General features: G+C 41.4%; 1 protein-coding gene across 2 annotated transcripts in view; it reads left to right on the top strand.

Annotated features, from left to right (window-relative positions):
• MICU2 (mitochondrial calcium uptake 2) overlaps positions 1–26,850 on the top strand; it is a 245,141-nt gene that overhangs the window by 131,651 nt on the left and 86,640 nt on the right. For both annotated transcript variants that reach the window (XR_016439323.1, XM_090028979.1), the window contains exon 2: positions 3,250–3,397. Coding sequence is in view for 1 of the 2 variants with exons in the window: in XM_090028979.1 (XP_089885105.1) it covers positions 3,250–3,397 (148 nt within the window). In the remaining variant the exon portion in view is untranslated. The remainder of the gene's footprint in view (positions 1–3,249; positions 3,398–26,850) is intronic.

A 26,850-nucleotide genomic window follows, 5' to 3' on the forward strand; every position in this document is an offset into this window, starting at 1 on the left:
ATCTGTCCTTCTGAATTGTGTTCACATTCTCCAACATGTTTGCAGTCCTTCCCTGTTTTGTGTTGTCTGCAAACTTGCTCAAGAAGCTTTCTGTGCCAGTATCCAAATCATTAATAAACACATTGAACAGCACTGATTCCAGGACAGAACCCTATGGGACTCCACTCAAAACCTCCTTCCATTTTGGTATGGACCCGTTAACAATTACCCTTGCTGGCTAGTCCTTTTGAGCAGCATGGAAGACAGACGTGTACCCAAGGACATGCTACAGTAAAAGCTGAGTTATCCGGCACCATACAAGCTGGCATGCTCTGCTAACCGGCATGCTGGCTTGTAAGGAAAAAGTGAAACCAGAAGTGCCCACCATGGCACTTCCAGTTTCACGGAGCCCCCACAGCCCAGGGGAAAGCAGCCTGCGCTGCCAAGCCCCCATGACTCAGGGCATAGCAGCCTGTGCAGGTCCCCCCTCCCTGTTCCACAGGGCCTACAGGAGGGGCGGCGATGTGGCGGGAAAGGTGGCAACATCCCAGATGCAGCAGGACAGGCGGCAGTCTGAACAGGCAAAGAAGCCTGTTCGGGCCTCTCAGTTATCCAGCATATTTTGTTATTCGGCCCCCTCCATTCCCCCTGGGTGTTGGATAACAAAGGTTTTACTGTATATGGAGAGTTGTCGGAGGGAACAAGAACAACAGGACATCCTAACCTTTGCTACAAAGATGCATGTAACCAGGGCTTCAAAGTCCACAGCAGGAATTGGCTCCAACAGCTTGAAGAGAAAAGAATCCATAGGAAGCAAGCAGCTCCTGAACCACCCAACCATGAGACGCAGACTTGCAACCACTGCTACAGATCATGCAAATCTGAGATTGGACTGTTCAGTCACATGAGACACTACAAACCATCTGCATTGTAGGCTGCAATATCCACCATCCTCTCATAGGTGAAAGGATGCTAAAAAGCTTGCAGCTATTGAATCGCTTATCTAGTTACCATGTGGTACTTTTATCCAGCCCATGTTTCTCCAATATGTTTATGAGAAGGTCACGTGAGACCTTGTCAAAAGCCTTGCTGAAGTCCAGATACACTAAATCTGTAGCATTGTCAAAGAAGGAGATCAGGTTTCTTTGACACAATTTGGCATAAATCCATGCCGACCAATTTCAGTCAGCCCTTCCTCTTCTAGATGCTTGTAAGTGGCCTTGCTTAGGATATGCTCCAGTAACTTCCCAGATATTGAGATGAGGCTAACCAGTCTGTAGTTCTCAGGGTCATAGAATCATAGAAGTCGGGTTGGAAGGGACCTTATAGATCTTCAAGCCTGACCCCCTGCCAGGGCAGGAGAAAAAAAAACTGGGCTCAAATGATCCCAGCTAGGTAGGCATCAAGCCTCCTCTTAAAGACCCCCAGGGTAGGAGCCAGCACCACTTCCCTTGGAAGTTGGTTCCAGATCCTAGCCGCCCTAACTGAAGTAGTTCTTATGGATGTCTAATCTAAACCTCCTCTCCAACAACTTGTGGCTGTTATTCCTTGTTATGCCAGGGGGCACTAGCGGAAACAAGGTCTCTCCCAAACCCTTCTGGTCCCCCCTAGTGAGTTTATAGACTGTCACCAGGTCCCCCCTCAGCCTTCTCTTGTGAAGGCTGAACAGGTTCAGGTCCCACAGTCTCTCATTGTAGGGTCTGCCCTGTAGTCCCCGGATCATTCAGGTGGCCCTCCTCTGGACCCTTTCAATGTTGTCCACATCCCTCCTGAAGTGGGGCGCACAGAACTGAACACAGTACTCCAGCTGTGACCTGACCAGTGTTGCATAGAGGGGGAGGATCACCTTCTTGGCCCTACTTGAGACGCACCTATGGATGCATGACAAGGTCCAGTTAGCCCTGCCAACCGTGACCTCGCATTGTCGGCCAGTGTTCATCTTGGAGTCAATAATGGGTCCTCCTTGCCTTTATTAAAGAGAGGCATTACATCGACCCTTTTCCAGCCCTCTGGTACCTGGCCTGTTTCCTGTAACTTCCTGAATTTCTTTGCCAAAGGCTCCAAGATCTCCTCTGCTAGTTCCTTCAGGACTCTGGGATGAAGCTCATCCAACTCTACTGAATTGAATTCATTAAGATCCAACATAAGCTGTCCAACAGTCACTTTTGTTATCTCTTCCCTGAGCTTGCTCCCTTCCTTATCCGTGTAATCCTTAAAGACTGAGATAAAGTATTTGTTGAGTAGTTTCACCTTCTTTGCTTCTTTGGTTATTTGAATAGTTAGACAGCTAGGAGGACTGTGTACATAGTGACGCATTAAAACTGAAATACGTTAGGTGTCATATAGGTAAATGAGGAAAAGCATACTGCTCACATATGCAAATCAGGGCACTAAATCATTTGCATAACATCTCCAGATTCCTAGATCTTTATTCTTAACAGGTAAGCCTGTTCCTCATGCCTGCAGATGTCCTTTCCTCTGCCTCTTCCTCAGCAATTCTACCACAGAGTGCTTGAAAGCAGTCACTGACTTCAACCCTCTCCTCTTCAATCCTGGGGCCTTCCTTCTTCAAGTAGTCACATGCTGACACTTCTCCTAATATACCCTGTTGTGTTAACAGGAGTGTTGCACAGAAGCCATTGAAAGTGATTTGTCCCTTCTAATCAGTAATGGCTAGTCATCCCCTTGGGTACTGTCTTCATTTTGGGCCCTATACTTCCAGACAGATATGAACAAATTGAGAAGATTCCAGTGAGAGCAACAAAAAACTATTAGAGGTGTAGGAAACATGACTTTGAGGAAAGATTGGAAGAACCGAGATTCTTTAGTCTGGAGAAAAGTGGGGAAATTCAATAACAGGCTCCAAATATAGGAAAGATAGCTATAAAGAGGTTGGTGATAGATTTCTCTGTGGCCTGAGGGGACAGGACAAGAAGCAATGGTCCTAAATTGGAGGAAGGAAAATTTAGGTTTGAGATGAGAAAGAACTTTATAACTCTGAGGGTGGTTAAGCATTGAAACAGATTACATCTCCAGTCTTGGAAGTTTTTAAAAGAAGGTTACACAAACACTTAGATGAAATGATTTTGACTGAGATGATCTTGTCCTTTGAGCCAGGAGGTTAGACTAGATAATCTCCTGAGGTCCCTTCTAATTCTGTTTTTCTTTGATTCTGTGATAATAAAAGTCATCATATGACCCTGCCTTATTACAATTCTGGTCTAAAAAACAAACCATATTTTTGTTGCATCAATCTTTTCTCTGTTTCAGAAGGAAGATGTTGCTGATGAGGAAATGGCAGAAAAACTGTCTATTCGAAAACAACGCTTTATGCATTTTGCATCATTGGAATATAATGGAGAATATTACATGACACCAAGGGATTTCCTGTTCTCAGTGATGTTTGATCAAGTTGGGCGTAAGTCAATTCTTGTTTAATACATAGTACTATATTTCCTCACATACCACATGTCCCTGAGTAAGACGCACACCTTGTTTTTGAAAAGGTGGAATTAAGAAAAAAAGATCTTTCCTTGAAAATACCAGTAAGTACAGAATTTTTGCAGGGAAAACACAGGCAGCTGCAGTTGGGGATGCTCAAAAACCTGTGGCTGCTCTGTAACTTCCTTACCTGCAGGATACAGCCAATCAGCCTGAGAAGATACAAGGGGCCAGGCAGTTCAGCTTCCTGAGGACAGGATCCTGCTGCAGCTGATCTGGCCAGCCCCACTTTTTGAACTAGATGGACCCTCACCTGACAGCAGGTGACACTGACTGCTCAGCTTGATGTGCAGTTTGGCTTCTACAGGATTGGGCTCTCTGCTTCCCACACTTTCTCATTTAAAGCTTACACCTCCATTTTCACCAGGTGATTTTCAGGGACTGGGGGGTGCATGTCATGTGCAAGTAAATATGGTAAAGGTGAAGGATTGATCCTGTGGGTGCTTTTTAAAAGGCACTAACCTTTTGCCATCATTTATAAACAGCATACTTGTAAATCCTGACAGGCACCAGTTGGCTTACCTGTTAAGAATAAAGATAAAGGAATCTGGAGATATTATGCAAATAATTTAGTGCCCTGATTGGCATATGTAATCAGTGTGCTTTTCCTCATTTACCTATATGACATCTAATATAATTCAGTTCTAATACATCAATATTCAAAACACAGCCCTCCTAGCTGTCTAACTATTCCACTCACTAATAACTTGACCTACTTTGGAGGAGGAGGCAGCAATGGGTGTGCCTTGAAAGTCACAAAGCAAGGAGGGAAAGGGTGCAGGGAGATTTGGACTTCAGCCCTGGGCTTCGTTTTGCAACAGGATGTCTCTTGTACAGAAGTGGAGCTTGTACGAAACATATTGATATTATGTATGCATTTTTTTAAAGTTTTTTTTTTTTTAAGTTTGTCCTCCAAAATTAAACCAGTAGGCAACGTAGTAAGTGCATGGGTTATGAAGCTGTTTTCTTTTTGCCATGGGTTTAGGGTATGAATTCATGTGTCCTGGCCAAATCCTAGCCTGGTTAACAATTAACTCACTCTGAAAATTCAATTGTAGCTGTCTCTTCAAGCTGTCTCTTCACTTTCTTGCCACACAGAGTGCAACAATGTCACAACTGGAGTTTCATGCTTTTAAAGCAGTAATCTCCTTTCCTCTTTTAGGGCGTTATTAACCATGCTGTGAAGGTGGGGGTAAGGGGTCACTTTAACTAGAGCGGCCCTTGGAGCTGCTCTAATTAAAGTGCCACAGCATCTCATGTATCAGCATCCTTGCACTTCAAAATGGCAATGGGGGCACTTTAACTAAAGCTCATGAATCGAGCTTTAGTTAAAGCACCCCCGCTGCCATTCTGAAACACGGGAATGCTGATACACGAGACACAGAGGCTGGCTGGAGTACACTAATTAGCACACTCCAACAGACTCGATTAATCAAGAGTAGTGCTCAGAGCAGCCTCCTGGCACATCTAGAGGCACCCTTATAGACCCAGTGTTCCTGCTGCAGATTCTGTCAGATTATACAGATCTACTCTCTCCAGTCTAATGTTCTTCCTTCCTCCAAGTCTGTGACTCTTCCCTGTTGCATGGATCTCATTACAGCTACCCTCTCTGCAACCTTTAGTCTTAATGCAATGGCTTTATAAGAAGCTTGATGTTCTTTTTGGGGGCTGATAAAGTTCATTGTTTAAGAGCCCAGAAGGGGGTGCCCACAATCTATGAGTTGTCTGGGAGAAGGAGTAGATTTACCAGGTAAGCGTGATTTGTGGTGTTTTCGGAGATTTGTAGGTATAACTATAACAATCCTGATGTATTTTACTTTAATATACATATAAATTTGATGTGTTAAAGATTGCAGCTGTTTTTCCACCTGTACATTTACAGCCCCTTAAAAATACATACATTTTAAAGCAACCTAAAAGTAACTTAAGTCCTTGAACCAGTTTTCTGGCTCTTGGTTGGTTTCACAAATCAAGTTAAACTGTTTTAGTCTTGTCATAGCTGTTATAAAAACACAAAATGGAGAAGGGTATGCATCTTCTAGACACCTTTAGTAAATGTGACCTTTTCAAGCTTTGCATCCTTGCAGGTTGTCTCTAATCTTGAAGTTGACCTTTTCATGTAACAACAAGTAATTTCTCCCACAGATCAGCATGACATTGTCAAATGCTCTTACTAGTCTAAAATAAAAAAATAAAACATTTAAATAAGTGACCATATATAGTTTTAGCTTATAAAAGTTGAGTCATGCTGACCCTAGTTTCTTATTCCTTTTAAAAATGGGCATTAACATTTTTAATAGGAAAAAATTGTCCCCTTTTTGCACACTTTTCAGTAACTTAAAAAGGTGGAAGGGGTTTTCCATGCGTTTTCCAAACAAATACTAAAAGAACCTGAGCCTAGAAAATTTTAGCCATGAAGCTGCGTGCTTCAGAAAGTTGTGTGTGAAAGTAAGGTTATAATAAGAAGCATCTTAGCAATTCCTCCTTGGGAGGAATAGCAATTGCTCCCAGATATAGCCAGAATCGTACATATTCATTGTTTGCTCCTAGAACAGCGGCATACATTCAGTTTTTCAATGTGGTGGTATATGGACAAGATTCCTTTGTTAGATGAAGCCATATTAAATGTAGATATTTACTGATTGTATGACACAGTTATCTTAAGACAACGACTTCAAAGAAAAAAAATAAAGCTTAGATGCAGTAATGTGAATTTCACATTCCAGTTTGATTTCAAACTTACTAATAGCTAACATGCTGCAAAAGGAAAACATTTTAGAAGTCATAGATACACTTTAATATATGCACACATAGTCTTAATGCTTTAATAAGTGAATGTAACTGGTGAAGGCACATTAACCTGAAACAGATTTAGAACTGTTAGAATTACTTTTTGTCCAATGTTAAAGAATGCTAGGCGTTTTCTTACTTGTAGCTAGTAATAGCAATTCTCCATTGAGAATCTGAATTATTTTTATATTCAGTTATTTATCGCAGAAAAAAATACCATTCCTTTTATTTAGAATTATCTCCGTGGAGGACAATCTACACAATATTACAAGCTCTTACCCATTTATATTAATTAGTGTACCAAGCAGATGAATTTCTTAACTCATGTTGTAATTGATTTGGACACTCTCTCTGCTTAAAACATACAATTAATTCACTTTTATCCTAGAGGCATACCAACAAGATATTTCAGCGCTTAAATTTGGATCTGTCCCAAGTTTTTTTAAGAGAAAACTGAAATATTTCACCACTGATCTCATCAGGTCTTTTAGTTATTTGTTTATTAACGTGCTTTTTATCTTTCCATAAAGGTGTACACTTCAATATTTGATTCTATACTTGAGCAACTATGACTATTATATCTGTGTATAAAATTATTGTAATTCAGAAATTCTCAATTTGATTTTAGACTTAGCTTTAAAAATAGCCCATAAAAAAGCTTGAGAACTCTGGCAATAATTAGATTTATAATAACCATTTGTTCTCATAAACACTAATATACAGATAAATTAACACTGCCAGCTGGCTGCCATAAATAATCAAAATGAAAAGGAGAGTTTACCTCAGCTGGTAAACAGTAAAAACTCCTGGAAAGCCTGTTGCTCTCAAAACACCCAGCAGCTTAGACTCATCCTTCTCCCCAAAGCCCTGCTAAGTAAACAAGGCTTTTGCAATATGCCTAGAGGGAGCACCAATTGGAAGCCATGCTGGACCGATGTGGGGAAAAGCTTGAGCCTTTTTGAAAGCAGCCTCCTGTTTCATCTTACCATAAGGACACCTGTGGCAGTATGTGACAAGGAGGGAGGAGATCTCTCAGGGACTGCTTTTTGTAAGTCATGACAGACGCTTTCAGCTGTATTCAGAGATCAGTACAGATCCCAGAGCTGTAGTATCAATGCTCCCCTTGCCCCACTCTAAAAAAAAATATTTTTTTTTTTTTGCATACCGCATGCTCCCAAAAAACACATACCTGAGGCATTTATACACATATGTTTTTGTCCCACTAAGTGCCAAAGAGCCTCTGCTTTAAATCAGACTTGATGGTAGTTGTGTGGTAGAGTTTCTGCCTACCATGTGGGAGATCCAAGTTCAACTCCTACCTGGGGTGATTTGGTGCAAGTGAAATAATGGAGGAATTCTTGGGGGTTAGGCTAGATGGTCTGTTCAGGTCCTTCCTCAAGCTAGTAGGGAGGGAAAGACTGCAGCAAGACCTGGATAAGTTGCAGTGGTGGGCTAACAAAAACAGGATGTGCTTCAATACTGATAAGTGCAGTAGCAACCAACAGCACACTTATAAGATGGGAAGTTCCCTTCTTGAGAGCACAGAGGCAGTCATTATTGCCTCCAAGATGAACATGGGCTGACAATGTGAGGTCACGGTTGGCAGGGCTAACTGCATCTCAGCTGGAGTACTGTGTCCAGTTCATTGTGCCCCACTTCAGGAGGGATGTGGACAACATTGAGAGGGTCCGGAGGAGGGCCACCTGAATGATCCGGGGACTACAGGGCAGACCCTACAATGGGAGGGACCTTGTTTCCCCTAGCACCCCCTGGGGTAACAAGGAATAACAGCCAGAAGTTGTTGGAGAGTAGGTTTAGATTAGACATCTGTAAGAACTACTTCACAGTTAGGGTGGCTAGGATCTAGAACCAACTTCCTAGGGAAGTGGTGCTGGCTCCTACCCTGGGGGTCTTTAAGAGGAGGCTTGATGACTACCTGGCTGGAATCATTTGAGCCCAGTTTTTTCTCCTGCCCTGGCAGGGGATCAGACTTGAAGATCTACAAGGTCCCTTCTGACCCGACGTATATGATTCTGTGAATCGAGTCTGTTCTTCTTGGAAGCTCATGCAAAATGCATGCACCTCTGATGTGTTTTAGTTCAAAAGCACGCCATTGCCATTTTCTCAGTGCTGACGCACATTTTGCCGTTTATACAGCTGCATGCACTGCAGCACTGGGCACTTTTCACAGTCCCTACCACTACGGTGCATGCATGTATACAAATGCCCCTTGATTTTGGAAGGTGGAATGCAAAAAAACAGGATTTGTCCAGAAGTCATGGCAGACTTCGTGACAAAATAAGTTGCCCTGGAAATATAAAGTGTCCAGGAAATGAGATAGTCTGAGTGAAGCAGCAGGGCCTTCCTGATTGGTAGGACATCAACAAAGCTAGGCTTCAGACTTCTACAAGAGCAGTAGCAAGACTATTATTTCTTTCCTGTAAATAGTTCTTTATATAAATTCCTGTAAAGAATGGAGTATTGTTTCCACACCACTAGGGTTACCATACATCCAAGTTTTCCCAGACCTGTCCTCTTTTTTTGGGTCCTCCCAATTCCTTCTGGGCATTTTTTTTTTCAATGTCAGCAAGTGTTGCTGATTTTGAGTTTGCCTCCACTTTGCTGCGGTAAACTGGGAAGTGCTGGGAAAGAGCTGTTTGGGGCTGGGGAGAGTGGGGGAAGGTGATTGGAGGCCAGGGCATCACATGCTCTGTGCACAGGCCTCGGGAGTTGCATACACGTGTGCCTACTGGTATTGGGGATGCAGCAGGTTGGGAAGGTAGGGGAAGGGGATGGGAGCTGGGAGGCAGCAGGGAGCGGCATGGGCAGCAGGGCTGAGAGAGGCAGGGGGCTGCGGGTTGAGAGTGAGGGGTGTTGGCAGGTCGGGGGGGAAGAAGGAGAGTGCAGGTCAGGAGTAAGGGGTATCAGCAGGGACGGGGTGCTACTGTTTGGGAGTAAGGGGAATTGGCATGATCTGAGGGGCTGGGTACTATGGGTCAAGAGTGAGGGGGCAGCAGGAGGGCTGGGGGGTCTGTAGTTTGGAAGTGAGGGGCAGAGGCAAGGCATGGGCATATGACTGCTCCCCCACCACAATCATATACCCCCTTCCACCTCTCTCCCAACCCTCCAAAATGTCCTCTTTTAACTGGAAATATGGTAATACTACACACCACAAATCTCATCTCATCGGGATATAGATTGCATGGAGCAGCTCACTTGCCCTGTACCAGTTTAGTTACAAGCTACTGTGCTCAGCCAAAGGGTTAACACAGCACTCAGGCCCTCCTGCTTGCTGAGACCACAAAGAAGCAGCAGCCATCTTGGCAGTATTAGAGTCAGGGTCTCCCTGCTTCTATTCTGATGAAGAAAAATCCCAGTAGCTTCCCTACTGAAGATGCATACCCCAATGGCGAAACGGTGCATGTGATATGTAAGTAAATGCAGTAAATAGGTGAGACCATTTGTTGTAAGAGCCAGTTTTTCTCCTGGATGATGAAATTGTAAAAACTAAGTTGCAAAAGTTCTACCATTCTTGTAGGAGAGCTAGCCTGTTTGCTCTCTCATCTGTTGCATTTGGGGGAGAAGGTGAAAGGTTTGTGTCCTATTTCCAGCAACTTCAGGAAGCATCTTCCTTTCACTCCTGGTATGGAGTGTTGTCAGGATCTTTTCTATTTTCTCTTACTGGAGGAATGGGATTTCTCTCCCAGGTGTCTCTTCCTATTCCTGTATTTTCTCTCCTGAAATACCTATTTCCTTTTATTTTATGCCCCTTTCCCCCACCCGCTCTACCACCGCTTGTCCTCCATCTGACTTCTCATCCTCTTGTCCACCGTCTGTCTCTTCCTTGCAAAGTAATGGAAACATTTCTTTCTTAATCCTCCTGTCCTGGTTCTGCCTGTTTATAGGTCCCTAAAGAAATGGGTAGTGAAAGAAAACATAACATGCATTTAATTATGTAACATTTAACTGTGGACTGTTGATGTAACTGCTGGGTGGGAGGTGACTGCTATACTTTTCTGTCTCATCAGACAACAACAAGGTGATAGCAGGTCTCCTTGCTTACAAAATCAGCTCATACCAGTAGGAAGCTGAACTTTTTCTTACAAAAGGCAGCAATTGCCAACCATGAAAGAGGGAGGTGATTCCTTGAACAAGATTAGATTCATGCCCCCCATCAGAAGAATAGAAATTAATACCTGCTCCCTCATTTGCTGCTAGGAAAGTAAGGATGCATGACTTCTGAAGGAAAATGGCAAATATCAGGTGCTCCATTCTCAAACAGGCAGTGATGATTTAAACTTGTGTTATGCAAATGTGGTGCAGTTTTTTCCCAATTAAGAGGCAGGTTGGCTCCATAGCAAGAACATTTTCAAAACTTTTGTCCACACACCCTTTTGGAGTGACTCACTTCATGAAGTTAATTGTATTTTGTCATTTTAGCTTTGATTAGCCTTTTTTAAACTTGAAACCAGGTAGAAGATGCACGATAGCTTGGAAGAACTGTATTTACAATTGAACTTCAAAACTACTGTAATCCTGTTTGTTTTCCTTCTGTTACTCCATATTATATTGGAAAATCCCAGACTGAAATTATATCCAGTACATCCACTACAAGAAATTAATCCTGTATAGGTTTCTTGGTATTTAAAGTATTAGAGAGAGAGAAATCATTGTCAGATCGGGGCACTCCCTTTCTTTCACTGTAGGAAAATTAAAAAGAGAAAGTGCAGCATCCAGCCCATCAGAAAATGAACATATAAGGGTAAAACTTGAAATGTTGACATACATCTTAATTTCAATCCTTTTTCATCTAAGAATCAGTTTGGTTTTTTTTCAGGTTCTTCCTGAAACTGAGTTTCCTCTGTCTCTTGTTGTTTGTTAGAGAAACATATTCCAAGAAAGTTTTTAACAGTTATTACTAGTAATCCTGGTAGAATGAAAAGCTAAAGCTAAAAGAAACTAAGACTGCAGTTCTGATGCATACAAACTTGGTCAGTGGGGCTTCATATACACAACAGGCCACCTGCAGGATCTGGACATAAATATTTATTATAAGGAACATTTTCCCTTTTACAACATTGGTATTTGGTTCCTAACTTAGTGTTTACTCATCTCAAGGAGTTTACAATTTAAATTCAATATGAGTTTACAAATTAAATTCCATTCAGTAATGAGGTCCATAAACAGGTAAAACAATTAAGAGGTCAAAGGAAGGACTAGGATGACAGGATAAATTGGTTATTGTAGGAATAGTTGTTACCCATCTTATTCCTTGTAGACTGCAGAGGTAAGAGCTTGCTTTTGGAGAGTACCTAGGCACTTAGGGTGCCTATACATGAGCAGGGAAGCTGCTCCGATACTGTAATTCTAGCTCATGACCATTACTGCACTCCAGCAGCTTCCCATGTCTCATGTATCAGTGTTCTTGCACTTCAAAATGGTGGCAGGGCGCATTATCTAAAGTTCATTCAATGAGCTTTAAAGTGTTCCTGGCGCCATTTTGAAGTTCAGGGATGCTGATACACAAGACACTTATTTTACCGTAATTAAAGTACCCCCCAACCTCCCCCTTCCCCCAGAGCATGTGGATAAACACCCAGGAAGTTTGCGTTCATTTAGGATAAGACTTAAGCAGGTACTTAACTTTAAGCATGCTCTTAGAACCCATTGAAGTCTCCTGGAGACCAACATAATACAATACAGTAATACAGTTTGTCTACCTAAAATCGAATTTTAAGCCTCATTGCCTTCAGTTAATCCATTGGACATGAGAAAACAAACCCAGAACAAATGTTGTTGGGCATTCATTTATTTTCCTAAAGGTGTTTTAACATTAAAAGCAATCAGTTAAATCTGTTTAGTAGCTTTTAAAGCAAAATCACTTTACAGTTGTTGTCTGAATAACTCTTTTGGTTGGAAAGTTCAGCTGGTCAACTCTTCATTGTCTGCATATTCTTAAGTGTTTAGCGATCTTTTTCAAGTAGAGTTTTAAGACAGTCATTGTCAGTTCCCCTCAGTTATTCATACATTAATGTTGAGTGGAAACCCTTAGCCTGATGTGTCAGTTTGAGCATGAAGACTGTGCCTTTCTTAGTAAACAGGAGTTGCTATTCCTGATTTCAGCTGATAAGCATGACTCTGTAATTTGTTGTAGCTGGAGTAGCTAATATAATTGCAGCAGACAATTAAAGGGATGCCGCTAAACAGCATAAAATTAAAGAGAGCATGAATGAAAGACGTTAATAGCTGCCATCAAACATCTATCAGCAATCACAGACCTCAGTGAAAATGATGGGCATACTAGCCACCCTTTCTTCATGCAAAGTGGAAGAAGCAATTAAGTTCCTTTTATGGTATAAGGTAACTGGGAATAATGGAAACTACTACTCAGAACACAAAAATGTGCTGTTCCTCACTGGTGTTTAGGCACTTAAGGCCCATTGTCTTAAGCAGGAGCTAGGAATCAAAATATGTTTAGAAGATCTGGACTGAGGCAATCAACCACTAAGCTCTGGGGGCCATATGGTTTGGGGAGACTGGTACCAAGAGCTGGGATGTTGATTAATTGGAGCTGAATCTGCAGATTGAAAGGAGAAGGTAAAGAAGACATGAGCAGAAGAAAGAAGAAGAAAGCAAGCCAGGGAAGCAATGATAACCTTGTCCATTAGAGGGAATACAGCCTGTTCCTTGTGGCACAGGACAGGCTGAAAAAGCAAGTTTGGAAGTTGTGGTCATATGGGCTCCCTGCTGTTTCCTCAAACACAGTATGAATGTACAGGGATATGCAGTTCTGCACCAAGGAAGTTCCTGACACATATCATCTATTTCTACTAATGGAAACAACCCCAGAAAATCCTGATCAGTTCATTCCTAGAATCAAATGGGAACAACATTAAACCTCCCCCCCTCTCCCTACCAGCTTCTGGAGGATTGCCAAGCACATATTCATAGCATATACCGTGAAGCCCACATCACTTGTAAAGTTACTTCCACCAGTCAAACCTGTTTTAAAAAAACAAGCAGGTTTTTTTGCAGCTGCATATGTTCTTTATGGCATCCGTCTTGTTTTTGTCTGCATAATATGTCCTAAATAACCTCAGCGTTTCCAATGGTTGAAATTATAGCTGTAGAGAAGCTCATCACCTCGGCTGTGTTATAGTGTGAGTTAGTTAAGAAGCTAGTATTTTATCATTATTCTTATTTTTGTTGCAGGCTGTTAATATCCTAAGACTTACAGGATCAGGAGAAGAGCTTAGAAAGAATATTACATTTTTAAGGTCGGCAACATAATGGTGATGTCCACTTTAACTTTTTCTTTTAATATACTTATACTATAGTTTCTTATATTCACATTTGATACAATATATTATTATAAGATTATTTTTGTATATTTTTCACATACCTAACATACATAATTTAACTAGCTTTTCAAGTTAATTTTTGGTATTGCACTGTTTCACTCAATAATTTTCACTTGGTGAATTACTTCATGTGCTTTGTTGCTTGTATACTTTTATATTTTCTTTCCACTTAAATGTAATTCAAATTTACAAGAGATTAACTAGTGATCTGTATGCCAGATGAGTATTCTTATTGACAATCCCAGACAAAAAGGGCATTTATAGACATGCTTCAGGAGTGGTGGGGAGGGGCACTTTTAATTAAAAGCATCCCTCTTGGAGATGCTCTAATTAAAGCACCCCAAGTATCATGTGTATCACATTCAACTAAAGCTCCTTGAATGAGCTTTAATTAAAGCACCCTGCCACTGTTTTTCAGTGCGGGAACACTGATGCACATAACGCTGGAGTCTGCTGGAGTGCAGTAATTATCACATTCCAGCAGACTCAATTAATGTAATTACAGTGTGTTGGAGCAGCTTCACTGCACATGTATAGGCGCCCAAAGTGTTAAAATTAGAACCAGTATCAAACTACCTTAGATATATATGGATTGCCAAAAGGATTTCTACATGTGTTTGGGTAGAATTTATTACTGTAGTAGTATTGTGTGCCCTTTGTCAGTGTTTCGAAACATGCAATAGATGGGAATTTATTATACAATACTTTTCAAGATAATAAAACATAGTTCGATTACATAGGACTGTAGTGCAAATACATGAGCTGTCATAAAATATAACCCAAATGATCTTGAACTCTGTTTTGATTAACCTTAATTCAACAATTTTGTTCATTTGCTTCCTGGTACATGAGCTTTTTATTACTGATTTTGTTTAATATAGGCAAAAATTGTGAGATTCATGGCATTTTTCTGTTGATTAAATCACACCTGTAAAGTTTGTTATTTACTGTTGGGGTGATAATGAAGAAAAAATATTTACAATCCTGCCATTTAAAGAGTATGAACTGATACCAAATACACAGCTTTTTAACAGACTTACTTTGTTTTGCATATTGACACAATAAAGTACTCAGAATGGCAAGGTCCAAATAAGTGTGCTGTCTAGAAGTGGCATTGAATGTTGCATTTTATCTGAAAATATTTGCTTCATTCTGTTACAGTTGCTTGCTTAAGGAAAGCCTTTTGCCCCAGTTTTGAATTACTAGCAAAAGAGTAAAAAAGTTCTGATGGCCGGACAGCACCTGTACCTATACTGGTCTCTTACACTGATCAACTTAACACATGCAGAAAGTACTTTGGGGACCTTTGTATTTATGGCTACATGCCAGATACTCAGTGTTCAAACACCGCAACCACAAGGATGTTGAGCAAAGTACCACTCTAGCAAGACATTACAAATTATAGTATGTACAACATTTACAATTGCATATTTTATTATTCCTCTGTTTAACATGTTGCAGAAACTTCAGAATGTGCTCTACTATTGTGTAATGAAAGTATCAAAGAATAAATTTAGCATACTATGGTATATCATAGACTTCCAATGTATTTTAAGGGTAATTGAAAATGTTGTGCATAACAAATAAAGGCCTAATTGGCTTTAGATTTGTTTTAACAAGAAATTAATTTTCATTGAGGTATACTCGATATTTTTAAAAGACTTGAGGTCAGCTTTAGTTAAGCCTTGTATTTTAAGGAACCGTTGCATACAATTAGAAAAGATTCATGTTTCAATTTATACAGACTTTTATGATGTTGGTCCTCTTACCTTGAGAGAAGACAGAAATATTGCCTCTCCTATATTGTTTCTATAACATTTGACAAACATCTGCTTAAATTCTTAAGACGCGCTAGTGTAACTACTTTTAAATTAGCATTACAGTGTTGAATGAAAAATTACACTACCTTAAAATTAGGCTTCCTTTTATTCAAAATCCTTCCAGTTCCCAGATATTGAACAAAAAGTTAATCCAGATGTAAAGCATTTTAATAAATTTCTTAAAAATCGAAATAGCTTTGGTCATTGCATATTGCTTAATTTACTTTTGCTTTCTTTTTTTAATTATGCATTATTTATAACATACCTTTTAAAGATCTTAAAATTACATTTATCTATATGGATATGTTTTTTCCATATTAGTCTTGGGAAATGCCTCCTTTCCTTCCCATTGTTCCCTTCCACATGGAGCATCAAATTGGCAAGGTTTTCTTTCTCTCAAAACCATTCCTTAATAAACGAGAGCCCTGATCCTGCAATCATTTATGTATGGGAGCAGTCCCACTGAATTTGACAAGGTTGTCAGTGGAAATTGATGGGTTTTAAGTTTGTCTATGCGAGTAAACTTGCTCATTGTGATATGTTATCATATTGTAGTTACTATGGGACTTGATGTTTAACCTAATACTTTGCTATATGTTGCCTTACTGTCAATCTCAAAAGTGAATTTTGGGGGAAGAGGAATAAATCACAAGAATTGTTTGTGCTGTGGGGGGGAGAGGAAAGGGAGAATGAAGGATCACTAGACAATGAAAAATATTCCAAAAATAAGGAAATGAGTAATAAACCTAATGGACTATTATGGTATTTCTAGATACGCAGGGCCTTTCTTAATGTTAAAAATGTATATTAAATTGTAGGTTTCAGTCTTTTCAGACTCAGAAAATTATGCTCCCTTTATGTTTCATCTTAGGGTCTAAACATAAGGAGTAAAGCAGAGCAGAGAAATGATAATATTTAATGGAGGAAACTAAACTATTCCTTCCCCTAACTCTTAAGGGAGAAGATTGTTAGAGTATAGATTATCTCTCTTCATTTAAAATACCAGGCTTTCTAAAAAGCAATTAACTAAAGATAAATTTCCTACCTCCTCTGCTCTTCATGGGAAAAATATGTATCAGGTCTAAAACTTTCTCCAAACTGATTGCCCAATACAATACAATGGATGAGACCCAAAGATGACAATTCTATCTTTCGGTGTCTGTACATTTGCCTGTAGCATTAATGCACTGGTGAGCATAAATGCATTTATTCTGGCAATATCCCCATGAGTCCAGCAGTTCTCAGATAATGTTTGTAATTTATATTCCATCTTCCCCAAAATGGACACTTCAAGGATACAGACCTGGCCACAGAGATTAAGACCCATTTTCAGGCAACTAGATTGGAAAACTTGATTTTTTAGGTGCCTAAATTTACAAAGTTAAATGTGTAAAACATGCATTTAAATATTCATAAAGCAAATCTTCAGCTAGAGCTAGAAAATGAATCCAGACTTCCTCGGCCTGTGCTTCATGAGAAACCATCCTACCACACCCTCTCCATGGTTAGTATGTTTTATCTGTTGTTATTATCTTTTAATCTTCTGGTATCACTCAGATTCTCCAGACATTTACAGAAAAGGATTGAGGTTGTATGGTGATAGATGGTCATGATTTTGGTTCCAAAGAGGCTAGCTGAATTGAACCAAAACAGTGAATTTTAAAACATTAGAGGACAGAAGAGGAGAATGAGGTGGAGGGAGTTCCAGAAAGTTATTAGAATTTTTTTTTTTTTTTGGTTTTATACAACTCAGTCTTTCTAACCACTTAACCATTATCTGCCTGATTTTTGAAAGTAAGTTTTTTGGGGAAAGAACGTAATGTGCAGTTGGAATGGTGAACAAGTTTGCTTTTACATTTTCGCTCTCATTAAATACATCTAAAGTTTAGAGAAGAGCAGAAATGTGAAATTGTTCATGCAACCCTGTCTTGCAACTTCCACCAGCTGCATATACCCATGGACTTTCCACATGGATGTTCATCTACTTTTTCCCTCCCAAATCAGATCTGGAAGCCCAACTTCAACTCAACAAAATATTTTTAATTTTAAATGTTGTGATAATATTTACCTTTGAGATTGTAATTGAATTTAATTCTTTAAAAAGTTGTGTTTGATAGTAGAATATAATTCCAACATTATGGGTTAAATATTAGAATCTTCCTGCACAGATGGTCAAATGGATGAGCTCTTCTCTACTTTGCCAAAAAAAATACTTTTGTACTTTTCTTATTCCCCAGCATGACCTAGCATTATTAGTACTGGTACCTCAACTGTACAAGGGTAAGAAATTTTAGCAGTTTATCTAATTGTGCAATTTTTGTAAATGTGCTTTTTATCAAGAAGTAATTGAAATATTGCAGGCTTCCATATAAGTTTAGTAGCATATCTTGATGTGTAATGTGTTTTATAGAATTGAAGTCAAAGCTGTTGCATTTTAGCAGGTGGTGAGTCCAAGTATCAAGCAACAGAATGTATTTTTTTCCAGCATCACATCTGGTCCCCTCAGTGAGCCAGTTCTTTTGCCTTTTGGTGTATTTAACTGCTGGCAGTTGCAGCAGCAAAAAATTGACTTTGGGTCAGGTGTCTGGTTACTGTATGCTTGGATGCCTTTGTCTTTTCAGTCATACTTGTTTGTAAGGAGTATGCCCTTAATTATACTTCTGAACAAAGTAACTCGTGGGTTTTAGCAGTTTCATTGCCTGCTGTGGACAGGTGCGTTTGTTTCTTGTCTGAGAACTGTTATTTAGATCCAAGTTATAAAACAGTGGTAAAGATTACTTAAGAGCAAGTCTGCAGTACCAATCAGTTCAAGTTTTTTGGCCTTTTTTGTTCATACTAACTGTATTAGAACTGCATTAGTTAAAATCATATTATTCTTATATCAGTTTAAATTAACAGTGAGATCATAGTGAGCTTCAGAAGATTTTTGTTTAGTGTTTTTTTTTCTCGTAACGCTGCTGAGTTGTTCAAGAATAAAGTGGAATAGGAGTTCTTATCATTCTTAACTTCTGATTATGAAAAAATGTTTGGCAGGGAGCGGTGTTATTAGCTATTAAGCTGTTGGGGAAGCAGTGATTGTCAGTGAAAAGATGTATACAACTTCTCAATGAAGTAAAACAATTTTATTTAAAAAATATGAACAAAAGAATGAATATTAGAATTTTCTCTACTTGAGAACTGTTGTAAGCAAGAGGCAAGCAACCTCTGGTACAACACCCCTTCAAGGCTTTAGTTATTTAGAGTGTAAAAGTTATTGAGTGTTTAATAGCATCTTCATGGAAAACAGATTCTTTAAAACAAAAGAAAATATCCCATCTACATATAGAATACTTGTAATACGAGTAATGGAAATATCTAGTTATTAATAACAGGAGTCTGCATGTTGTATAAACATAGGCTACCTTAGAATTTCAGAGGTCTTACAGCAGCTCCTAGTTTAGCTCACTATTCCAGTTTTGTGACATATGACTATGATAGAAGATAAGTAAGAAAATGTACTTTTCTTCTTTATGGATGTGAACAAGTCTCAAGAATTCTTAAAATAATTCCTGCCTCTGTAAATATTTCTCTTATTTGTAATTAATTTTTTGTAGTGCACTGTACACCATTTAGATTTTGGCATGCCTCAGAAAATGTCAGGAAATAACAGGGATTTTTCGTGCTGTAAATACTGAATCACTTCAGCAGATTACTTCATTATTTTTTTTATTTTAATGAATGCAGTGGAGTTCTGAAACATCCTGTTTAGCTGACAATTAAGTCTTAACAGATGTAGTGTGAAAATCAGAATCCTATTTTTTTTACTGCTGTTGCATGAAGTTAATTTCTTGTAGCATATATCTTTTGCAAGTGGCAAGTATTGTTGTAATTCTAAGAAAATAAGATCTGTGTTTAAAAAAAAAACCTGTGGTTGTATTGGAATAGTTGAGTGCTCTCACACAATGGGGATGAAAGATATGTGAGTCTGTACTAGCTAGGATACATCTACAGTAATCCAGACTTTATTACATTTGAGTTCTAATTTCCATTCTGAATTTTCCTTTTCAGTTTTTCATAGTTATTTATTTTTAAATTTTCCAAGCTTGATCCTAAACAAAAGGTGATTTTTTTAATGAACGTTATAGTCAAACTAATATAGCTATATTGAAAGATTTTGATGTATAGAACAGATTATTTTTCCATATGGTCTTATTAGAAATGTTTCATTCTGATTTGGTTTGGTTTTGTTTTGGTTTGATTTTTTTTAAGGCTTAAGCTGGAAGTATTAGATATAGTTTTATAGTTATTAGGGTTGTAAGGGACCTATTAGATCATTGAGTCCGACCCTCTGCACTGGGCAGGAAAGAGCGCTGGGGTCAGGTGACGCCAGCCAGATGTCTATCCAATCTCCTTATGAATATTTCCAAGGAAGGGGACAACACTACTTCCCTTGGAAGCCTGTTCCATATTTTGGCGACCCTCACTGTAAGAAGTCTTCTCATGTCCAGCCTGAATTTGCTGTCTTTTAACTTGTGTCCATTATTTCTAGTTACCCTGTAGCAGGGCACTAGGGTGCCTGCTACTGATAACAGGAATATAGGCTTAGCTGCCAGTCACCAGGGCAGCACAAGTGGGTTGCTAAGGCAACCGATTGGGTCAGCTGACCAGAAGGGGGCAGGGCCTGGCCTTTATAAACTGCAAGGCCAAGGCCAGAGTCAGTTCCCCTCTGGCAGCCTAAGAAGAGGGAGCTCTGCTGGAGCAAACATAGCTGAACATAACAGAGAGACCTGATGGCTGGCGAGTGTCTGCTTACAATACTGGGTGGAGGAAACCCTGAGAAAGATATACGCGAGGGATAGCCGGGTTGGCTTGAAGTTTACGTTGTAACCCAGGAGGGGGGGGAGTTTCTGTTTTGGTTATTGTTACGACCAGAGGACCGGGCGAGGCTGTAGGGGTGGAGGAGGCCTCAAGGAAGCTCCCCGGCAGGGGGAGGGGTTCCTAGCGCCACAGGGGCACTGCATTTTGGGGTGTCCCGACCCCAGTGTGGGCGACTGTTGGGACAGGCCCAATGGGGCGTAGGCCCAGGAAGGCAGGTCTGGGGGCCAGGTAGGACGAAGGCCGCCTGAGCCCCAATTGCGATGAGCCCGAGTCAGGCACAGGACCCAAGGAGGGGTCTGGGGGCCAGGTAAGGCTGAGGCCACCTGAGCCCCAATTCTGGGAAGCCCAAGTCGGGCATAGAAGGCCCCAGAGCAGGCGGGAGCGCGCGAGGCGCAAGCATAAGCCCCAGAGCGGGTGGGAGCACGAGAGATATTAGCAAAGGTCCCAGCGTCGGCGAGAGCGCGGGAAGCGTGGGACACGGGCCCCGGTTGGGGGCAAGGGTGCAGGAAGCGCGAGGCACAGGCCCCAGTGGGGCACTGTCTATGGGTGAGAGGCCCCGGGAGAGGGCATGGACATTGAGCAAGCCCCGGGAGAGGGCGTGAACATTGAGCAAGCCCGGGGAGAGGAGGAGTATAGGGCGTAGAGTAGAGTCCCGGCATAGTAAGGCGGGCACCATGCCACCATGGGCAGGAAGGCAGCCTCCCATTAATAACATAAGATCAAAGACGTGGCGGGTGAGATAGAGGATGCATTCAAGACCCGAGTTGGCACGGGTAGGTAGGGCACTGGGGGAGGTCACGGCATCCCTAAAGGCCCCCCTGCCACATACCCCAACTGTCACCCTGGTAAACATCGTATCCCCCACTTCCTGTTAACCCCCTCCCCCAATGAGTTTGTAGGCAGCCACAAGATCACCTCTCAGCCTTCTCTTGTGAAGGCTAAAGATGTCCAGGTCTCCCAATAGGTCCACAAAGGGTTTTTTCTGTAGGCCTTTAACCAGACAGGTGGCCTTCCTTTGAACTCTTTCCTAGTTATCCACATCCCTCCTGAAGTGCAGCGACCAAAACTGGATGCAGTACTCTAGCTGCGGCTTGATCAATGCCGCATAGAGGAGAAGTATCACCTCCCTAGACATGTTTGTGATGCACCTATTTATGCAAGAAAGAGTGCAGTTAGCTGTACGTATTATGTCATCACATTGGTGACTCATGTTCATTATGGAGTCAGTTATGACTCCGAGGTCCCTTTCTGCAGTTGTGCTGCTTAGAATGGTCCCTCCCAGATTATAGGAGTGCTGATGATTCTTCCCCCCCAGGTGCAACACATGACACTTACCCTTGTTAAACTTCATCCTATTCTATTACGCCCACCTCCCCAGCCTGTCCAAGTCTGCTTGGATTTGCTCCCTGCCCTCTAGTGTGTTTACCTCCCCCCATAGTTTTGTGTCATTAGTAGACTTGGGCGGGGTACTTACTACTCCCTCATCCAAGTCACTAATGAAAATATTGAATAGTACTGGTCCCAGGACAGAGCCTTGAGGGACTCCACTGCCTACATTTCTCCAGGTAGAAACTGGCCCATCTACCACCACTCTCTGGGTACGTCCCATAAGCCAATTTTCCACCCACTGAACTGTGTAATAATCTACATTGCAGTTTTTTAGTTTATTTAGAAGATTTGGGTGTGACACTGTGTCAAAGGCTGTTTTTAAAGTCTAGGTAAACAACATCTACCTCTGTTCCCTCATCCAAGCATTTTGTGACCTGGTCATAAAATGAAGCTAGGTTGGTCAGGCAGGATCTGCCTGCTGTGAACCCATGCTGATTGCTCCTTACTTTACCCACTGGTCCCCCACAAATGTGATCTTTAACTATTTTCCCAAAGGTCTTCTCAAGAATGGCGGTGAGGCTAACCAGCCTATAGTTACCTGGTTCCTTCTTCCTCCCCTTCTTGAAAATAGGGATCACATTGGCCCTTTTCCAGTCCTCTGGGATTTGTCCTGAGCGCCTCGAGTGCTCGAACAGTTGTGCCAGCAGGTCTGCTATGACTCCAGCATTCCCTATGTACCCTGGGGTGAAGATCATCAAGGCCTGTTGACTTAAATACATTCAGGCCCTCCAGATGCCCCCTTACTAGGTTTGCATGAACCACTGGTGGGTTGGTATCTATCCTGGGCTTGTCTAAAGTTCAAATGGGATGCATATTCGTATTCGTGTCCAGGAACATGGATGCAAAGAATTCATTTAGAGTCTCTGCTTTAACCATCCTATTTGTTACCAGTTGTCCTTGTTCATCCTGAAGTGGTCCTAAGTTATCTTGCACTTTCTTTTTGCTGCCTATGTACTTTAAAAATGACTTTTTGTTATCCTTAACTTTTGTTGCCAGCCTAAGCTCCATCTCCACTTTGGCTCTCCTCACTGCTTCCCTGCAGGCTCAAGGGAACGTATGGCTTTCTCAATGTTCATCATTATGAGTCAAGGTACAATGTACATGGGTTTAGCTCTGCCAGAAGTCTGTATAATGATGAATGCAACCCTATGGGATGGGGGAACTCATGGGACCTCAGGCCAAGGAAACTTTCTGAACCTCTTAGAGGGGTGAGCAGTGGAGTTTCTCAGGTCCCTTTGAGAATCCCAGCCATTCACTATTCCTTATCTACTGAAGGCCCACCCTTCCTTATCTCATCTGCTGAAGTAGGATAACAGCAAATGCATGAATAAAGGTGTCAGAATTTGAAACATACAGGCCTGCCCTTCTTTCAGCGCCATATACTTCTTTGGCAACTCTAGCAGTCAGGCTCATTGTCCTATATATTGCAAAATGATTAACAAATCTGATCAGATTGCACTGTCATGGTTCCATATGTAAGAGCAACTGTTTGCAGTCCAGTCCAGCAGAGAGAGCATATTCTGATCATGATGCCCTCACCCATAAGCCTGTCATTCTACTGCCTGGGACCAATATTTTCATTAATGATCTTGGCACAAAAAGTAGAAAGTATGGCAATGAAATTTTCTGATGACAAAAAGGTGAGGGGCATTGCCAGGACAGGAAAGGATCAGAATATCATACATCATCTATCCTGTTATTCTACTAGATTGTGCTCTGGAAAATGCCTTTCTTGTCAGATCCCAGGATGGTTAGGAGATCTAGCAGTATCAAGGTTTAGTAACATCAGTTGCATTTTATTGACCCAGTGTTCTTGTTCTCCCAGATGGAATTGTCAGCGTATCTTGTACACGTTATGTTAATCATTGATCTCTTTAAACCTTGTGCACTAGAAAGCTCTTCATGGAATAAGTAAAATATGGTCAATCTTGGGTACTAGATTTATTTCATTCAGAATCTTCCTCCGACCAGCTGGAGGATCTAATGTTCCTCTTTGGTACAAAAGGAAGATGACAAACCCTAGAATATTCAGAACTCTGGAACTCCTACCAGACTATTTTTAAGAGACTTAAGTTTCTTTGAAAATATATTTTAATAGCCTTGGCATGGTACAGTTTGCTTTTGGTCTGCTGCTTTGTTGTAGTTCCCATTTCTGAAAACTTGATTTTCTGATCTGATTATATGTGGAACAGTTGAGACTCATTGCACTACAAGCACATACTAGATCACTTTTTTCAAACATTGCATAAGGTATCCTGTATTTTACAGAACTGATTAATTCTGGATTTTTTCATTTTTTCCTTCTCACATTTTGGTTTTGAGGTTTTTTGCCAGAGAGGGGTTCCCTATTTGCTGCCTCCAAATGATTTCAAGCATGATGGAAGAGATGCTCATAATAGAGAACCTCCTCTGAATGGGAATAGCAATTTGTTTTCTCATCAGGACTTGTCCTAGCTTATTGTGTTGGACAAGCAGATTCTGGTAACTGGTTCTTCTTAAACTTTCTAGTTAGTGAAGAAAGGACAAATCTGCTTTTGGAGTAAGTTCTTGGTAGTCTCTAAGTGCATGACCTTTCCTTTGTATTAACTTTCATCTGTTTTATTTTCCTTTAGCCCTGAACTTGATCCATTTATTTTTGCATCATATTCTGGTCCTCCTCTGTCTTGACAGTACTTCCCAACTTCTTGATGTTTGCAAATTTCATTGCCATATTTTCCATATTGGGGCCAGAATCATTAATGAAAATATTTGTCCCAAGACTGGTAGAATTCCCATAGTAATTTGCTTCTATCCTAGTAATTTCCATTTCAGGGGAGGAAAAAAAAAGCCTTATTCTTATACTAATCCCTGCCACATTAAATGCTTAACTAGAGACCAATTATGTCTATCACATTTCTATTGTCTAAAGATATCAGTTGCCTCTTCAAAGAATAATCAGATTAGTCTGGCCTTAAACTGCCTTTGATGATCCCATGTTTCATTCTGTCTCTTTATGCATTTTGTTCATTTCTTAATTATTTTCTTTAAAATGTGTTTTAAAGCCTTGCATGCTACAGTCAGACTAACAGTTTTCTATATACCTGTTTCCAATTGCCTGATCAAACTGCACCCCACTTCTGCAAGTAGAGTTACTACATTTCCTCTTCTCCAGTCATACAAAAACACCTTTGATTTCATAGATATATTAACAGACTTTACTACCAGCCTTCTAATTTCATGTACCAGTTTGTTCAAAATTCTGGGAGAAAAGCTATCCAGTACCCTAAACTTAAGCAGATCCAGCTCTTTGAGTTTTACTTCTATAACTTCAGTCTTGTGCACTCTTCTTAATTAGCCAGACTTTCTTGGCACCTGTAATTTCCATCACAACCCTCATCAAAAAAGAGGAGGCAACTATTCATTTATACCTTGGACTCTGCCCATGGGGATTTTCAGTTGAAATAATTCTTTGATTTTCCTTTGTTTTAAATAGTAAAAAATAATTTCTTGGTTACACTTGATTTGCAGGTAAGAATTTTAAGCTTGTCAGAGTGATAATTAAAATCAAATATAAATGGACAGGTATCCAGGTTGTAGCCATCTTGGTCTAGAGGAAAAAGCAATTGGGGCTTGTGGACAGAGGTGATATCTTTTAATAGACCAACAAGATTTTTGCAAAAAATTATTTAATTGCAAGCTTTTGGCCACAAACACCCTTCATCAGGCATCTGAGAAAAGATTGTAGAAGTTCTCCTGGGTAGAAATCAAAGTTTAAATATAAATGGATTAACTTACAATTAAAATACCCTAGAGCCCCTCTACACATACAGGTAACGGCACAATGGTAGGAGGCATGATTGTGGGATCGCCGATTAGATACTATTGTACATCATCATTAGTGCAGGGGGAGCCTGAAATCATGATCCCAGGATTCCCCTCCTCTGGCTTCTGTGATTGTGAGTCCTACAGCTGACATTGGCTGCTGGGCTTGCATTGGGGACAGCACTGGGAAAGCTGCCCCCATGGCAAGCCTCATCAGCTGCAGGGCTCAGAGCAAAGCTGCTGCAAGTGTCATAGTGTTTGTGTGGGTCTCAGCAGCAGCAGCTGCTTTCTCCTCTCTGCCCCCACTTCGAGCCCCATACCTCACAAGGCCCACAGCAGCAGCAGTGTTCTTTCTACTGTCCCGGCTGTGAGCCTGGCAGCAGATGACACTGCCCCCACTGCAAGCCTGACAGCCAACAAGACTTACAGTGGCAGAAGTATTCTCCTTGCTGCAAGGCCCAGAGCTGACAAGGCTCACAGGAAAGGCAATGCTAGGAACTCTGGTGAGCCTTGTTGGCTGCAGGGCTGGCAGCAGCTGGTACACCCCAGTGTCTGGGAGCCCTTCAGTTGATGGGGCTCTGTGATAGGAGTGCCAGTATTGGAGCCTGTCCAGGTATGGCTCTGCCCTCCTGTAATGGGCTAACCTCCTGCTTACTCATCTGCCACACCTTGATCTTATTTAATTAATAGATTGTTGTAATTAGCAGGAGGCTGCCCATTTCTACGTGCCCCGATGATGGGGGGGCGCTATCTGTGGCTCCTTTTCCTCCCCTACACTGCAGCCCAAGCCTCGCAGATAGTGCTGGTGTGATCTGACTTTGGCCCTGTTATGTCTCAGCCCTCTTTTTTGCCCTCGGGGCTCCTCGCTGCCCCTCTGCACTCTCGGGGCCCCTCACTGCCCCTCTGCACTCTTGCCGCCCCTGTTGCACTCTCAGAGCTCCTCGCCGCCCCTGTTGCACTCTCAGGGCTAGGCCAAAATGCACCCTGCAAAACACTGTGCCTTCTCCGGTGCCAGGAACCCCCATGCTACTGGGGAGTCCCTATGAGGCCTCCTCCAACCCCTAATAGCCTCACCCGGTCCTCCGGTTAAAGAGTAAACACAAAGCCAAACTGTCTGGTACAACAGTTAATCCCTACCAGGCAAAAATACTCCAGCTCATGGCAGCAACCCGCAAATACTCGTGCAGCCAAACCTTGGCCTTCTCTCCGCACTGGCTGAGCTCCTCACTCCTTGGCTGTCAGAGGAGGAACTGCCACCCTAGCCTCCTGCCTGGGTTTAAGAAGGGCTAAGCCCTGCCTCTTCCTGTCAGGGGGTTTTGCCGGTTGTCCCGGCAACCAGCACCTGTGTTGCC

Source organism: Crocodylus siamensis, chromosome 1 (genome assembly GCF_052110815.1).
Source record: "Crocodylus siamensis isolate JL-2025a chromosome 1, ASM5211081v1, whole genome shotgun sequence".
NCBI lineage: Eukaryota > Metazoa > Chordata > Crocodylia > Crocodylidae > Crocodylus > Crocodylus siamensis.